The 17856-nt window shown below is 42.6% G+C and overlaps 1 protein-coding gene across 1 annotated transcript in view; it reads right to left on the bottom strand.

The window, feature by feature from the left end:
* mrpl23 (mitochondrial ribosomal protein L23) overlaps positions 1-17856 on the bottom strand; it is a 46298-nt gene that overhangs the window by 17323 nt on the left and 11119 nt on the right. Inside the window, exons 3-4 of the mRNA XM_022193940.2 lie at positions 11227-11309; positions 6114-6187 (exon numbers count right to left, since the gene is read on the bottom strand). Of these exons, the coding sequence (XP_022049632.1) occupies positions 6114-6187; positions 11227-11309 (157 nt within the window). The remainder of the gene's footprint in view (positions 1-6113; positions 6188-11226; positions 11310-17856) is intronic.

Genomic DNA, 17856 nt, shown 5'->3' with positions numbered 1-17856 from the left:
CAAAACAACATTCAAGGAGACAGAAATTGTGTTTGTGTGTCTAAATATTCCTCCTGTGCTAAGCAGAACATTAAAGTTAATTAAATAGAAAAACTCTGGCTGTTTCTATATTATACCTATATATATTATATATTATAGTCTCAAGGATTTAACATAGGAGGATACCGTTTGATTAAAAGAAAAGAGTTTCAAGTCTCCAGGACAGTTATAGGATACAATTCTCCACTTATGTTGACTAATGAGTAAGCTTTGAAATACAGATTTACAATATACGAAGCCTATAATAGTATAGGTTATTGAAAAGAAGCCAATAGTAAAGGAGAAACATCATTGTGTAAAACGATGAGAAGCATGAATATGACAGATTATCCAATCCTAAGCGAATGAGAAAAACAAACAAGAAAGACAGAGAGGGGAAGAGGGCACTGGAGGAAAAGTGGCAGAAGTTAAAAATGTTAATTGGTGTGATAAGCAAGGGTGAGGCAGCACCGGGAAGGGAAGGAAGCAAAGCGGCAGACAGGCAAATCTGTGCGAGGAAAGCCTGTGTTTGCGTGACAAGGTGAAAAGGAGGAAGAGGGAGGGAAGGAGAGCAGGAGCCATCACGATCCAAATAGTTGAAAATAATAAAATTCCACACAGATAAGCAAGATTTCCCCCCTCGGCCCGGCTGCCTGATTCAGCACCTCCAACTCCACAGAGCCGGGCTTCGCTCAGAGCAGAGAAGAGGAACGAAGGGGAAGCAATTTTTTATTTATTTATTTATATATATTTTTTTTTTTTTTGGGGGGGGGGGAGATTTGCCCCCCCCCCAATCCTGTACCCCTCTCCATCACCACTCTTTAGCCTAGCCAGATACACACAGCGGCACATAGACACACAACCCGAGGGTGTCTATTGTTAAGCAACAAGGAGTCAATAACAGATAGGAGATGAAGGGAGAGAAGCTATACAGCAAAACGTTGCCATCTAGTGTCAGTCACACGGAGAAGAGAGGCAGACTTGGCCACAGTTTCTCTCTCATAATCACGCTGAATACAGCTGTTTTTTTTCTCTTCCCCATTTTCAGCTGTGTCACAACTCCTCCATGTTTGCCACTGAGTCTCTATTTGTTTGTCTCCCTCTCTCTCTCTCTCTCTCCTTTCCTCTTTCACTTCTTCGAGTGATGCCTTTCCCTGTGGATTGAGCGGGGGTGGAGAAAGCGACAGAAAGAAACATGGGAAATGAGCAATTTGAATGAAGCTACCACTTATTCTACAAGTGTTGGTCCAACCCTATATCTTGTTTTGTTCTGTGGTCGTCGGGTCGGAACATTGCTTTGGGGCACAGAGTGAATGTGACTGGTGCATCTGGTCGGCTGAGTTGCTGTGAGTGACCAGGGCCTCCGAGAGAAACCTCGATGCCTTATTTACTACTTTTATGAAAACTTGGCCAGCAGGCTCAAATTCAATAGTCTGACTGAATAAGCTGTTTGTGTGTGTAGACGAGCTCTGCTTTAAATATGTAAAAATGTCCCCACAAAACTGCCAAAATGACAACTCTGAAGAACTCATCAGAAAGAAAGACGCATTAACAAAACTTCTTCAAATGAATAAACTATTTGGATGTGACTACAAAGCTTAGTTTTATTCAAACATCATCTTAACACTGCAAGAATTTTAGTAAATTATAAATGTGTAGAATATGTTCAAATGAGTCTAAGATGTCCTCAGAAATGGAAGAACAAAACTGACTACTATCAAAACAGCCACATCATTGGTTTATGTGTAAACAGAACTAGTTGCTCATTTCATGACAGCTAAAGGTCGGCATCGTGATAACACCTTGGACCATCTGTGCGCCCGATGTCCCTTCTGCTGCAAAGTTTTCACTCATCGTCTACTTTCACCACTTTCAGCCTTGAACAGATTCTTCTCTGACTGTATGAAGTGAGATTTTGTCAACAGAATAACTCTTGAGCTTGTGTGGGATTTGCACAATCACACCCTACAAAAAGATGGACTTGCAACAATGTTTACGGATTCCTAGTGACCACAGATGACTGTTGATGCACGTGGACATCTAATCTTTGATTTCATTCGCCCTTTATCAACTGTGGATTTCTAAGCTAAATTGTTGTAAGTATCCAACAGATGCTAAGATATGCCATGAGGCATCCAACAAGTGTCTGAAATGTAAGGTTTTTTTAACAATGATTTTGTCAGTCTTTCAAGAAAAAAAAAAGCAGAAAACCTTCACTCTCTAAACTTTGCTTGTTTAATGAGATAAAAAGGAATATGTTCTACATGTTTCAGTAGAAGAAGAACAATCAAAATGTGGGGTGGGGATAAAGAGTAAACAGGCTAGTGCTCTGTGTCTGCAATCGACAAATACTCCAGGATGCTTTTGCTTCAAGTGTTTATGCATAGCAGTTGTACTTGTGTGATCAGCCATTTCCAGTTTGCAGTGCTTACAGGGCACCATGTCGGTATGTGTCTGTATAAAATACTCCCACACTTTACATGTGTGAACGTAGTTTTGTCCACCAAATGCAGCCACCTTTGCGACATAAGGATTTTGTAATTAATGATAGCATAACGTTGCCATTTGGTGTTTGTCTTATGTTGTTTCTCAGGAACCGTGCATCCAAAAACCTGAACACTTGACACTGCATGTCTACAAACCCCCAGTGATACACCATGAAAGTGCAAAGCAGATAGAGTGGACAGATGTAAAGAAAAAAAAAACATACGCACGCACACCTCTTTCTTTATAATTAAATGGATGTGCACTGAGAAAACTGCAATGTAATAAATGTAATAAAACTTACCAAAAAAACCCATTTGTTTTTAATATTCTGTCAGCAATGCGAAAAGAAGATTATCAGATGAACATTCTGACCAGCAGCAGCAGAACTGCTGACTGTATATCAATACTGACATTTCCAGCACAACGTGGCACTAAACTGAAATGCTGAGGCTGGTCGGATATCCCATTCATATATTCTCAGCATCACCCTCCAGCAGCTTTCAACATGCGCTGCGAGCACTCAGTCCACTCAAGTGCTGCAGCTGACATCAGCCAGCAAAGCTCGCTTGCAAACGAGCTGCCACTCCAAAGAGAGAAAATAACTCCTCCTCCACCAAAACTCACCACAACCTTTTCATTTACATGCCAGGCAGAGAGTACCTTATCATAAATGTTGGACTGGCAATAATGTTGCTGAACAATGACTGAAAACATTCAAAAATGACTGTAATTTGACAAATGGAGAGCTTTCTCGTTCATGAAAGGCACCGGCTAGTGTTCACAAAGGTCTCAAATGGAAGCAAGGTTTAACTGGAAATGGTGGCACCGTGCACTTCGGCAGTGAGATGGGCCAAGAGAATTTAATGAGGGTAAACCACACAGTCTGACATGCATTATGGCATTTTAAAAATGCTTGGCTGCAAAGAAAAGCTTTCTCGTCTACCAGGCACATCCTGATTTTTTTCCATGCCAAACTTTGAAAAGGATTTGCTGCAAAAATAATACACATTTTCTTGATAATAAAGGTGGTGTTAGTTTCTTATTAAAGAAAATGATATTACACCAAGCTATTGTGAACCAGACAAGAAATGTAATTACACCTACTGTATATGAAGTAATGTCTACGACAGGGGTCAAAAAGTGCAATCCAGAATCAGATTTTCCAACATGAGCCCTTGACAGCGTCCAATAGATGGAACAATATGAGGTGTGAAAATCTAAAACAAGTGTTACCCTCAACTTGTACATTAAAGGAGCCTGAAGGTTGTCAGGTCTAAATGCAATCTCTAGACTTAAGATTTTTCATTTTGTACTGCTTTTTTTGTCGCTGCACCACCACCCTGTCTCACACACACACACACACACACACACACACACACACACACACACACACACACACACACACACACACACACACACACACACCCTCTTCCCGCTCCCCCTGATTGCTTTGCCCCGTCTTTGGACCTCCCTGCTCTGGCAGGACTCCATCATGGCCTTAGTCACCTCCCCTGCTCACCCCTCTCAGCCTCTCGCACACATATACACACTTTCCCACACACAGTGCACATTTTTACACATGCAGACGCTATCTCTTTGCCCACCACGACACTGGGGTCCCCCTCCTTTAAGCCTGAGGAAAATGGCCGTCACGGAACCCCGCTAACGGGAGGCCTCCCCTTAACCGCAAACCAGGAGTAAGGAATGAGAGAGGGAGAGAGCGCAAATGTATTGCTGCTGCAATATTAGCTGATGGAGGGAGCAGGGGGAGGGAGGGAGGGAGGGAGTGAAGGGGAAGAGGGAAGGATGAGGGTAGTAGAATAGGGGGACCACGGTGTGAGCATCTACCCACAGAACACTCTCCCACATGTGGAGTCAATTAGGAACAATCTTGTTTTCTACCGACTGCTGCAAAAGAGAGGAGGGTTTTCTGGAGCTGTGTGTGTGTGTGTGTGTGTGTGTGTGTGTGTGTGTGTGTGTGTGTGTGTGTGTGTGTGTGTGTGTGTGTGTGTGTGTGTGTGTGAGAGAGAGAGAGAGAGAGTGAGGTAGGAAAGGGAGTTGAGAGAGCATGTTTTTCCGAAAATCTTCCAGAGAAATAGGCCGGATATTCGGTTTTATATCAAGCCATTTTAAGCACAAAGAGCCTGCATCTGAGCATTTCTGCCCGCTGCTAAATGAGCATGACTTGAGAGACCTGCAACACGACTGCGACTGGAGAGCAAATGACAGTCGAGGAAAAACATCAGTCCTCTTGGGCTCAGCATGCATGAGTGATGCACACATGTAGCAGGTGTGTAGGTGTGTGTGTGTGTGTGTGTGTGTGTGTGTGTGTGTGTGTGTGTGTGTGTGTGTGTGTGTGTGTGTGTGTGTGTGTGTGCATGCATGCCTGTTTGAGTCTGTGTGTTGTTCTGCATCCTCACACCTATCATTGTCGTGCACGTCTGGTGAGACAGAAGCATCACTACTGACTCCTCTGGGAATCCCAGACACACGAAATCACAAGCCACTTCCTTGGTGTCAGACAAGAGGAAGTCTCCCCTTTAAAAGATTCATGGCAGCTTCAATTATGTATCCTCTTTCAAATTGTCGTGTTTAGACAGTTTTCATTATTCATCTGTTTCAAGATTGATGGCTCCCAGTCGGGTGGGTGGTGCGGCGTAAACAAGTGTCTACAGCACTGTTGATTTATCTGGGCAAGATCAAAACGGCAGGCACAAAACAAAGGTCCCTTGCTTTTCACGTCTGCATCAAAAGCCCATTAAAACAGTGACTTTTTTATATTTTGGTGGAGGTTTGTGTTGTTTCAAAGACTCTAAGCTTGAGAAAAATGTGCAGGAATGGGTTTCCTGACCCAGAGCTCAACTCAAACACAGGTGTGAATACAACAGCTGTGATGCAAAGAGTGAGTCGAAGCAGACACCAAACTGTCGAGAGTAACCCTTCAAACACTCGTACGCTACGTGCACATGATCGTTCACATTCCATCAATGGCTCACGCACAGGAAGGTGAGCCATAACAGATGATAACCATATCTCAATATTTGCTGTAATAACTCTGTCATGGAACCAAAGAGAACCTTTCACTCCCAGGCACTGCAGAAATCCAGACCGCTATTATTTTCAAGAGAGCAAACACAGTGTCTGAACAACTCACCAGGAACATGCAAAGTGGAGCTGTGATTTGTGTCGACTTCAATCTAAATCATGAGGAAAGGATGGCAGGTAAAGAAAACATGCTTGTTAAATTTTCGTGTATGTGAGGAAGAGTGGCTGTGAGATCTCACCGCGAAAGGCCAGCTGCTGCTGGTTGGGGCTTCATGACATCAGCTAACCTGCCTCACCTTAGTCACCCAGTGAGTTCCCCCTTCAAAAATAGCTCGTGACACAAAAGCTGAGGTTTTGAAGTCCCTAAAATGCCCCCACAATGAGAAATAAATCCTGCAGTGGGTTTGGTGTTGGAGAGAAGGAGAGAGAGTGTTATTGTGGTGAGGTCTCCACCTCCCACCGTGTATTGGACAGGAGTTAGTGAGTTAATGGCATCACCACAACACACTAACCAGGCTAAAGTGGGAGTGGGAGGATGAGTGTTTGTGCGTTTGTTTTCTCACCAGCTGAACGTAGGCTACTTTATAGTCTGGTTGCTTAACCTTCTGGTACAGGTGATTCCTCTTCTTGTTGGAGCCTGAGAAACACACAGAACAGCAGGTATTGCTTTTGTTGGCAAACAGGAACGACAACACATGAGCAAAATTTAGCTGCAGCAGACAGTGGGACAGAGTGATAATGAAGTCTGGGCAATATGAGAATATGATGTTATGACGATGGAAATCTTTCCAGGTTATCCCGTAGAGACTTTTCTATGCTGTTTGTAGTCAAGCAAGGTGTCGTTTAAAATTTCTAGATGTGTTAAATAATGTTAAGTGATGCTGTGAAGGATGCATCAGTGTATGAGAGGAATTCAATTCACTGGATTAGACAGTGTTTCACTGTTGATTGATAGTGATTTATTTGATAAGAAAGAGCATGAAATAGCATTGAAATAGCAACTATTTGAAAAAAATGAATCATTTGTCATTTCTAAAGCATAAAAGTCCCAGAAATCTCAATGACATCAGTGAGGAATCTCTTAGGAAATAGTGATGGACATTTTTCCTTGTTTTCTAATGTTACAAAAACTCAGCAAATATTCGATTAAATAATCATTAGGTAATCAGTGTGTTTACACATATGCTGTGTGAAAATCTTTTAGCCGAACTGGACGACTGAAGCACTATCCTGGCATCCTGCACAGCAGTTATGACACCATGATTCACTGCTTTTTGAACAACAGCTGTTTTACTACACATTTTGATCCAATGCGAACATTTTGTTCAGATTTGTCGATTCCCTTTTATGGCATCACGGTTCATTCCTTCCTGAGCAACAGACATTTTACTACACATTCTGTTCATTCCCCTTTATGACATTACATTTCATTCCTTCCTGAACAACAGATATTTTACAACACTTTTGTTCATTTCCCAGCAGAATAGAGAATACTTTGTGTGTATGTGTGGTAAAAGCAGGGCCTGATCTTGTTGACCATGGAACGCAGGTTAACCTCTTCCCCAGCTGGAGATGATGATGACATCATCCTCTCTCCTGTCAGACCTCTCCAAGTCTAGTAGTCGGGGGACTCGGGGAGTGTGTCTAAGTGTACGCATGTGTGCGTGGAGGCAGGCTAAGGACTTAGCTTCAAATAAATCACAGGAAAATTTGTACTACACTCCAAGGCACAGGTATCTAAATCTTTACATTGCAATAAAAACTACTATCAGTGATGGATAATGATGGCAGCATCAAATGGTTTATCTCTGCCTGAGAACTCTAATCTCAATGAGAACCTGGTGGTCAAGTCAACAGGCCCTCTGAGTAACAGCCATTACCATGGGAACGGTTTATGACATGAAAAACAAGGGAAACATTCCACTGTAATGAGTCATTTGTGTGTGTGTGTACGTGTGTGTGTGTACGTGTGTGTGTGTACGTGTGTGTGTGTGTGTGTGTGTGTGTGTGTGTGTGTGCGCGCATGTGGTACGCATAGCTAGTAATCACTAGCCAGGCAGCCCACTGCTAAGGGAAAGCCCTGAGCAGGGTTGTAAAACACCCCCCTCCACGCCACCCTGCCTAAGTGGAGGCCCCTGTGTGGGTGGGAGACAGAGGTAACAAAGTGTATGTGCCTGTGTGAGTCTTTGTGATTAGGGTGTTGAGGAAATCCACAGGGAAACGCTACAACCTTTCAAAGAGCAAGGTAAGACCATGACATGTCTCCTAATAAAACAAGCACGAGATGCACACACAGCTACACACCAAGAGGAAATACAGCAGTGTGTTCCTCTGACTTCGTGTAGCCCCTTCCTAACACATACAGACACACAGACGGAGCTTTCATACAACACTCGCAAACGCAAGCACAATTTCTCCCACTTTGAGATTGCGGTTTGGCAGCCAGCTATCACGTTACAAATCCCAGACCGGAGGGGTAACCATGGCAACTCCTTCCAAAATACCCCTGCCGCACATGGAGGGAAGAAAGGGTTGTTTGCGCCCCTCACTCTCCTCAGCCTGTTCCCGTCTTCACACTGGCAATGGAGTGGAACCCCTGACGCAGACAGGGATACCTTCTCTGACGCATCTCGGGATAACCGGGGGCCCTAAGCCTCTCTTTCTTCTCCATCTCCCCCCTCAATACTCACTGCTTTCCTTCCACTCACTGCACCGAGAGGCTTTCCTTTTCCCCAAGCTTCTAATGACACTGCCCTAATAAACAGTGTTAACTGGTTCTCCACACCGTAGGCTAGGCGCCTCTCTCCTCCTCCCTTCCAGTCTCTCCTCCAGAGGTAGAGGGGGCTCCTCTTGGCCCTTCATGCTTAGTGTTCAGCATCTCACCACTTTCCCGCCACCCAGATGTCCTCTTCCTTGTACCTTCCATGAATTGGCAAATTCCTAGAATTGTAGGGAGCCCCCCCCAAGTCAGTCCATGCAACTTAAGCTTTTCCTTCCCCCCATTAAAAAGCCAAAAGGACTATTAAATGAATGATATAACACGGGTCCTGGCGCTATAATCGTACTTGATGAAAGGGCAGGAGCCGGGGAAGAGGGATTTTGGGTTGGGATGAAGCATTTGTAGCCCTGAAGCGGCAAGTTTGTAAGTGAATAGTATGTGTTTGTGTAGAGGGAGCGTGGGGTGTCCTGGGACAGCTGGAGGCTGGAGTGCTGCAGCAGCAGATTGTCAGATAAGCAGCTGTGTGTGTGTTAAGGGGAAAGGAGAACCAGGCACGCTAACCACTACCGCAACTAGCCGCTGGAAAACACTCCCGCTGCTGCATGTCAGTGGAAGAGCGTCTACATCGTAAGCCGAAACTGCTAATCGCCACTGAGTCTCCAAAACAGAATCAATTAGACTTTATGCTTCTGAAAACACTTTTTCTGTGAATTCCACACACACCATAACCAAAATTCAATTTCCAAAACTGTCCACAGACGAAAAGAGTATTTGCTTTGATATGAAATCTTTGGAATTATAGAGGAAATAAACCTAATATGCAGTTAGTTTTATCTGGAAAATAAAAATATATATTAAAAGAACTTCATGTTAAGTCCAATAGGTTTGCACATCAACTCCACTAATACCACCTTCTGTCAGAAACCGTTTCAAAACATTTAACTGTATTTTGATATTTAGATCAACCACAAAGGTTCTCAGCTTTAAACTTTTAACAAATAAGTTTTTTTTTTCAAAAAATTAAGGCCATAGGAACACTGCAGGGAGCGCAATGCAAAGTCAAATTAAATCAAACATATGATGCTCCAACCTTTTATTTCTACATAATACAAAGAAAATTTGCACAGTTCTCATTTTCTATAACTAATCTGCAAAACAAGTGTGTCTGATGGAAGATTATTTATTTTAATTTAAGACTTCACAGATATACAAGGCTTTTGTTTTGAAAACTTTATTCACAAGACACAAAGTTTGCTGACGTGCAGGCTCCACGTGCACACAAGAAACAGGAGAGAAATGTTGAAGATTTGGTTGCAAAAAGAACCACAATGTCAGTTGTATAAAAATATTTCGTCTACAAAGAGGAGGACATTGACCAAAAACAGGTACTCTGTTGGCACCGTTTTGCAATACATCACAAGAGGCAACATGACTAATTTGATTGGCCTTTTAAATCACCACCACAAAACTTTGTATGATGCGTGCAAAACCAGGTTTAAATGTCATCCAAAGCAAGAAATTAATCTGGATTCATTTGGCAGCGTTACACCATGTAAAATACGTTCCAAACTACTTTTTTCAGCATTTTTAAGATTGCTTTTTTTGATTTTCTATGCACACTCCCCTACAAAATTACCCCAGACCATGCTAGAATGATTAATTCCTTTCAAATATAGTTAAACAAGTCATCTGGTGAATTTTTTCATAATACTAGCTAAATATATATATATAAAAATAATGCAATGCCAGTTTTCTATCAATATTACATTGTCCTACTTTGAGTGAATACTGCTTTAGTTTAAAATTATGGCAATATTTTTTAGCAATGTTTTTGTGAAATGATGAATGTTTGCAACACTAAGCATATGGAAAATGTGTTTAAGTAGTTTGATAGGTTCCAATCGATGCTTTGATCATATTTTCAGACATCTTTCGAGCCTATTTGATATTCAAGGGTAGATTTTAGATGGAGGCAGACTCTGTTTTACCATATCATCAATACCAGGATTTAATATGTGAAGAAAGTCTTCTTTGCAACACAATATAATTTTGAATAAGACAGCAATTAATTATTGCTATAGGGCCATATTTCTATTTCTATGCCATCACTCTGTGTGTGTGTTTGTATGAGTGAACTGGTGAGTGAGTGAGCACCATTTTCTTGATGTAGTAACAACAGCTGCAGTTCAACTTTAGGATTTTAATTTGGATGAAATGTCTGTGGCTTGGTAATGCATACCATGAATCAAGTGTTTTCACCACTCTCTCCAAACAGTTTGGACGGACTCCATGTCTTTACATAGATGTACAATCATGGTGTTTTGTAAAGTTCTTCCACCACTAGCTTTCCTTGTCATAAAGGCCAGTGACTCAGGTAATGTAGGTTTTTTTTTAAATCTTTAAACATTCATGCTCACTGCACTTAATATGATGTGACCAACAAAACTCATTCTCTGCAGGAAACCAAGCTAAAAAGCCTCAACTAACCTCTACAGAGGTAATGTTTATGCCAGTTATTCCACCCACCTCCAGGGTGGAGTTATTGCTTACACATACAAAATGCAATATTTTTGCAACTTCTGTGGCGTTTGCCTCAAATCGTTGGACTTTAAACATTATTAAAACAGTAATCTTAAGGAGAATTGTGTACAAATATGTGGAAATTAGCAGTTTGGATCACTGTCAGTAATGAATCTTATCTAAAAGTGTTACATAAGGTAGAGGTTCTGGACTTCATTCAGACTTGACCCGTGAACAGTTAGACTCAATTCAAACAGACCCAAAGATAATTAGACCCGACCCAAAACACAGCCGACCCGAACATAACCAAACAGAGAGAGAACACAAACCCTGGCAGCGGCATGATGATAGTTTATGAGGCCGTGTCAGCCACTCCAAGTTCTGTAAATGTTAATAGCTCTCTGTGGGTGCTTGTGCAAAACAGCGAAGACACTCACCGAACTGTATCCTGGTGCGGACTGCTCCCACAGGGACGTTATAGATCTTCTCCAAGTAGTTCTTCACGTCATACTTGGTCATTCTGTTCAGGACAGACAGAGAAAAGAAAAAGACAGAGGATGGGTTATGCACAGCTTCCAGGATCAGGGCTTGTATGTAACTTCAGTGTGTGTGTGTGTGTGTGTGTGTGTGTGTGTGTGTGTGTAGGGGGGGGCGCATAATGGAGGGATGGAAGATGTATGAGGCTGCAGACCAGCCCTTGCAGAGTTACATGATGGATCGCTGTCGATCACATAATACCCCAATCACTTAACTGACACCTACATAGAAATGATGCAGGCCATTTCCACACTGCATTCCCATAAACTCTGCCGTTATATTATCTACTCTAACGGACAGGACACTCCCGTGCAAAGCCATATTCAGCTTTTATTCTATGAAGCATAAAGTGGAAAGAGGAGAAATGTGAGTGTCAGTGTTCATCCAATTAGCTGTCTGCAAGTATTGATCGCGCCCGGTGAAACCCTACACAGGAAGTGGGCCTGGCACCAACTGATCCGACGGGCCAGCCTAGCTAAAGCTAGCCCACTGGGCAGCATTTGGAACAGATTTCTCCGACTAGAGGAAGAAAGGCTTTTAACTGCTAATCAATCTAGCCAATTGGATTAGCCTGGTAGAAAGCACTTCCCAAATGCGTCTGACAAAGTGCTTAATAGCGACGTTGTGGTCTGACATGAGTGCCTCGGATATGGCGTCTGTGATCACCTCATGTTTCTTTGATAGAAGAGGATAATGTAATATTCACAGTTTTTCGGAGAAAAAAAATAAAGACCTGGACTTGTAGCAATATTAGGTGAGGCACAGAACATTTGCATGAGAAAATCCTATCTATGAACACAAAGACTCTTTGTACCTAAGTGATGTAATATATGTTTCCATGCTGTAGAAACAATTGCCTTTTCCTCTATAATGGGCTAAACTTTGGCAAAGCCAACAGTGATGCAGAACTAGAACACTTCTATTTGACCTGCTAAGTTGTGTTTCGAGAGAGGTAAGCTTGCGTTTACGATACTTGAGTAAGTATTTCCACATTTGATTCCACCATTACACAGAGCATGATGGCTTAATGTGGTGACTGTTGATTATGATAGGGTTTTCTACCCAATAGCAAATTTAAGTGAAGGGCAAACCCAGTTCTCTCTCTCTCTCTCTCTCTCTCTCTCTCTCTCTCTCTCTCTCTCAGAGTCACAAGAGATTCAGGACCACTGTTACTGTGGAGGGGCTTGTTCATCACTGTGTGAGGAAAGATGTCACTGAACTAGCTGAAGCCCTTTCTAGACCTATTTGAATCCCTTCACCAAGTCAAGAGATGCATTTCTAGAGATGTGCACACAGATGCACCTCTCTGCTCCATTTGCACCCACCTCCCCCCATAACTCCCGTCTCACAGAGTGTGTGCCAGAGGGCAGTGAAGCAGAGCACAGTGACCAGGGGTACTTGAGATCAAGAGAGGAAGAAAGAGTGATTGCGCTGAGAGACAGGCTTTCCTAGAAAGCAGGGGTGGGGAACTGGAAGAGAGGAAAGTGGCTTGGGGACTGTGAGGTCTCCTCTGGATCATTAGCAGAGGGAACACTGATCCTGATTAATGAGGAGAACATTTTCTAACTCCCTACTGCTTTTACCACTCCAATTACCCAGCCACCAAAAACAATGAAATAGCATTTATGAAGCATGCCCAAGCACAGTAATGTCTGTTATTCCGCAAAGACGTCCATGCATGTACAAAAAACGCTTAATGAATAGGTATGAATTATAGCCGAAAAAAATCACATAAATGAAACACAGATTTAAAAAGTGAAAGAAATAAGACTGTCGCACATAAAAGCTTCAATTGCCTGGTTTAGGAGTCTGAAAAAACCTCTCTAGTGAGAACCAAGTTTTCAACGACATGACTTAGCATTTCCACCTTACACTGCCAGTGCCACAGGGTTTATATGCAGAAAACCTAAGGAACCAGTCCCGCCAACTTGTAGATTTTGGCTTCCTGTATTATTTGTAGAGTTTATACAATGGCTGTATACCAGATGTCTCCAACTTTCACAACCACGTTCATGTCAATGGCTTGCACCTTTCAACAATGATTTGCCACCGCGCCGAGCAAAGTCTGTGTGCAGTTCAGTGCAAGCTCACACTTGCTCAACTATGCTGAACTTTGAGCACTGCGCGCTGTGACGTATGCTTGCACGACCAATAGAAAAGAAGGCATCTCCATGGCTGAGTTGTTTGCAACAAATCGGTAGCTTCCTGCTCAAAAAGAGGAGGCGACATCGTCCCATCCAAACACTGCGTTGAACCCAGTACACAGCGCACACTGCATCCTGTCTGAAAGGGCCATTGCACTGAAAGAACATTTCAAGTGTATTTGCAATGCAGACATCAAGATTTTGCTCCACATTGGCATAAGTTGTTTATTGGACCACAACTGGCTTGAAAACTCTGTGACGTCCCAAATCATGCTCACAGGGGCATTCCTCACGCTCTTCTATGTATAAATGACTAAACACTTGAGTATTTGTATTTCAGCATGTTTAACGTAATTTCTCAATGAACAACAATATAATAAGGAAGCTGAACGAAAATGAACTCAAGCAGAAATGGCTGCAAGGGAGAAAAAGTGGGTGAGGAGGAGCCATACTAAAATGGTAAAGATTGTTAAAGTAGGCATAACTCAGCATAGCAACAAGACTCAAGGTGAACATCCTGCATCTGCAAGGTTTCTCACAGGCAGATCGTTACCAAAATATTGACAGAGGCTGAGCCCATAAAGGCAGCGGTCAGCCAAGGACACTTAGGGAAGCGAAAGAAAGACAATACTTTGAAAAAGAGCACAAGCAGCACAATCAGGTCAGAACTGGTACACACCAGAGGGACCATGCAGCACCCCTGTAGACTGCAGAACACTGGTTAGAAGTGGTCCCTCCAAAAGACTTGGTGCCAAAGAGCTTGTTCATTGATGTGGAAATAAAGCCAAGCAACTCGCATATGAACGAGGCTCCAACAGAAAATGGTTTCTTTGCACTATGACAATAAAGGTCTATAGGCAACAGCAAAGCATGTTGGAAGTTCCTTGCAGGTTCCTCTCATTTCTACCGATGGAGTTGGGGATTAAATCAGAACTGGCAGTCCCACTGAGAAGTACAACCAGTATTATTCACCTCACAATACCTTCTGGAGTCTGATAACTTCCACATTCAACTGGCCCAAAGATATAGCCATAGATTTGTGAATAACCATCATCAGTGACAAGAAGAACAAGGAGTCCCGCATTAGATAGCATTCCCCCAACAGATCCCTGATCTCAATATTAAGTCAGTCAAGGGTTAGACGAGGAGACAAAATTGACAGAAAAACCTTGGAAAGTTCTTTACGTTGTTGGTACAGCATACTTGTCTTGTCCTGTTTAAAAAGGTGGTCACCACATATTGATGACTATTTTATTAGAAGATAATTGAAAAATAAAAACTATTCACTGCATTATTTTTGAAAACATCCTCACTATGCAACTTTTTCTCCTCAACTGCCTAAAACTTTTGCTCAATCACACAAACACTGCAAAAAAGTTACGGGGTTACATTAGATAGCTGTTTTCTCTCTGACCTGAGTCAATACATGACTCCCATCTCAGCTACAAACTACAATGCAGTCTGAGAGAAAGCCTTGGGCTGAAAGCTGAGGAGAAAATGTCAAGTTAAGCGTGTACATAAACAAGGCTAAACTTAGACAAAGGGCGTGGTGTCTCCAACAGTGATGCAGGCAGCATCTGATCATCATCCCAGTATAAACACCCATCTGACTCCACAAGCTAACCTTTCACACTTCTGCCTCTCAGGAAGAATGAAAACCTGTCTCCAGCAACTGCTAAGGCTAAAGGCATCGTTCCTCAGCAACTGGTATATATTTATACGCAAACACACATGCTACAAAGATTCCTAGGCCAAGATGATGAAAGAACTCCAAACACAAAACCCAGAAGAGCATCAGATGACGCAGACGATGGATTAGATTCAATTATGGTCCGTTGTTGCCAAGCAGGGTTAAAGCAGGCACACTGGCCTCATTGTCAGAAAAACTGTTGAAAAAGTCATATTGTTCTTCATTGTTCAGTGGAAATATAGAAGAGACATATTAGATCTAAATCTAATGTCATGTGGTGATTGAAGAAACAATGGATGGAGGCGTGGATGAAATAAACAGGGTAAATGTGAGGCCTTTGTTGTGCCACACTGTGACAGTTGTTTGTGTATGACAATATAGCAGATTTTTCAATCTGCAGATTAGCCCGGACACCTCCGTCAGCTGCTTTCAAATGTAATCCCATCCCCTGCAATGAATCTACATGCTCCTGGATATTTCCTATTCTTAAACGCGGGCTAACTTACACTGAGCCAAGAAGATTATGAGTATCAGTTCCAGTAGTTTGAGGCGGTCCATTTACACCTGTGCTCCGAAAGCATACGAGAGAAGTAGGTGAAAGGGCACAGTTGAAAAAGTGCAAGAGAAGACACAGGCAGCTTTGACAGTGTTTGACAATGATGTATTCTCAAAGCTCAGAGACTAGTGCATGCCACTTGTCCATTAATGTGCTAGTGCTAAAAGAACATCTGCCAGGTAAATGGGTGGTGCCTCTGTTGTACATAAAAGCTGGTTTTTATAGCCACTCACTCACTATGATCCTTAAATACAAATAATGCACAACAAATACTGGCTGAAACAGATTCTGTATATTTGGATGAAAACCTTTATGAATGACATTAAAGAAAACACTCTTGAGTGATGTTAAGGAAAACAAGGACCTGGGACGTCCTAAGAAGCTTACCGTCAAACTGTAACCAGTTTGATACCAGCTGACGACTTAGGATTTGTTCAGACTGCTGGCAAATCAGCTTTGCTTTTCAAATCTGATCTTTAGGACAGACTGTCCACTAGGCCTGGGCGATAAAACAATAGCAACATGTACCAGCTATAGAAACCGAATTAATAGCAAGAACACTGTTCAACAGTTCCACTTAAATGTATTACATGCAAAACACCATGAGAAACTGTAAAGACAACACAAAGTTTGGTTTCATCAAAAACTCCCTGGTTCATAAAAAGCCAATAATATGTTGATAAAGGAGCCCAGTTGCCCTTCATTGTTCTCACAATGGCTGCCATGCAGGTCTTCAAAAGTGTGCTAGACCGCTTCTTATCACATTCAGTATTTTAGTTACCCTTGTAAGACGGGTCTCATGGTCAAAAAGCACCAACGACCTCCTGACCTAAGAGACTTACTGCTATAAGACTGAAGGACTTGCTGTTGGGGTGCACACGAAGAAGGCAATTATGGCATTCCTATCTGGTAATACTCAATCTTGACCAGCCAATTGGAACCCTAACCTCAGTGCAGCAGCTTTGCCATGGTCAACCTTCTTTCACTTCTCGTTTTTGTGTTGTGTGTTGAAAGTAGGGCTGGCCCAAATAGTGGTTTCTGGCCTCTGAATATTCGGGCCCTATTAAAGACAAATATCCGAATATTCGCTCCGCCCCCTAACGTCCCGGGGGGGGGGGGGGGGGGGGGGGTCTTCAGCATCTTGTCTTGTGTTTATGCAACAAAGTGAAGCGTGACGTCAGACTCGGCAGCCACCCAGCCGTTCGGGTGGCGTTTACAAACGCGAATGGAGGAGCCGAAATGAGCCAAAGAATACGGCGGGATGAGCCGAAGTGGGCCGAAGGCGAAGGGAAGACACAAGCTCCGGATATTTTCGTCTGGGGGGAGGAAGGAGTGATCACATAGACATATGTGTATACTTCATAGACATATGTGATCACAGGACGGGATGAGCCGATATGAGGCCATGTGGGCCGAAGGCGGAGGGAAGACAGAAACGGCGCATATTCTTTCCGCTCTAACATCCGACAGGGGGGTGGGGGGGAATATCCGGATACCGCCGTAGCTAACGAATATTCGAATATTCGGGTCCAGCCCTAGTTCAAAGAGCTTAGATTCAAAGTTAAGTGATTAAACTCAAATGAAACCTTTTTCAACCAGGTCTTTATTCAAAAATGTCATTAAAAATTGCCAGTATAAATATCAATACTCACTAATTGTGATTGACTTTTCAGCTTTATGACCCAGCTTTACTGTCCGCACTGTTTGTCATCAGTTGTGTTCAGATCAGATTTGCGCATCCAAACATCACCGACCTATTCGCATGGGTTGCTGTAGAAACATCAAAGGCATCACAACATAGCTATTTGTTGTTCCAGATTTTTCTGTACAGAAGTCACCCCCCTAAACTGTCTGAATACAATTTATTTCAGCATCATGTTTTCTTCCATAGTGCTCTATTAGAAGCATGAATTTTGCTCCATTTTCCCTCCAGTCTGATAAAAGTGTCTGCTTAATGAAGTTGTAGAATTGTAGTCTGGATTTGACCTCGTTGTTGTGTGTCGCTTTCTGAATGACGCAAAAGATGCTTTGAAATCTGATTGGAGCACCCAGACCATTCAGATTGAGACACATCTGCACAAATTTAATTGGAAACACATGTCAAAGCACCTTCAATTGTGGTTTTGGATCCGGTTTGTAA

The sequence above is a fragment of the Acanthochromis polyacanthus genome, chromosome 8 (genome assembly GCF_021347895.1).
Source record: "Acanthochromis polyacanthus isolate Apoly-LR-REF ecotype Palm Island chromosome 8, KAUST_Apoly_ChrSc, whole genome shotgun sequence".
Lineage (NCBI taxonomy): Eukaryota > Metazoa > Chordata > Actinopteri > Pomacentridae > Acanthochromis > Acanthochromis polyacanthus.
The sequence above is the reverse complement of the archived record's forward strand: the minus strand, read 5'-3'. Positions and strand labels throughout refer to the sequence as shown.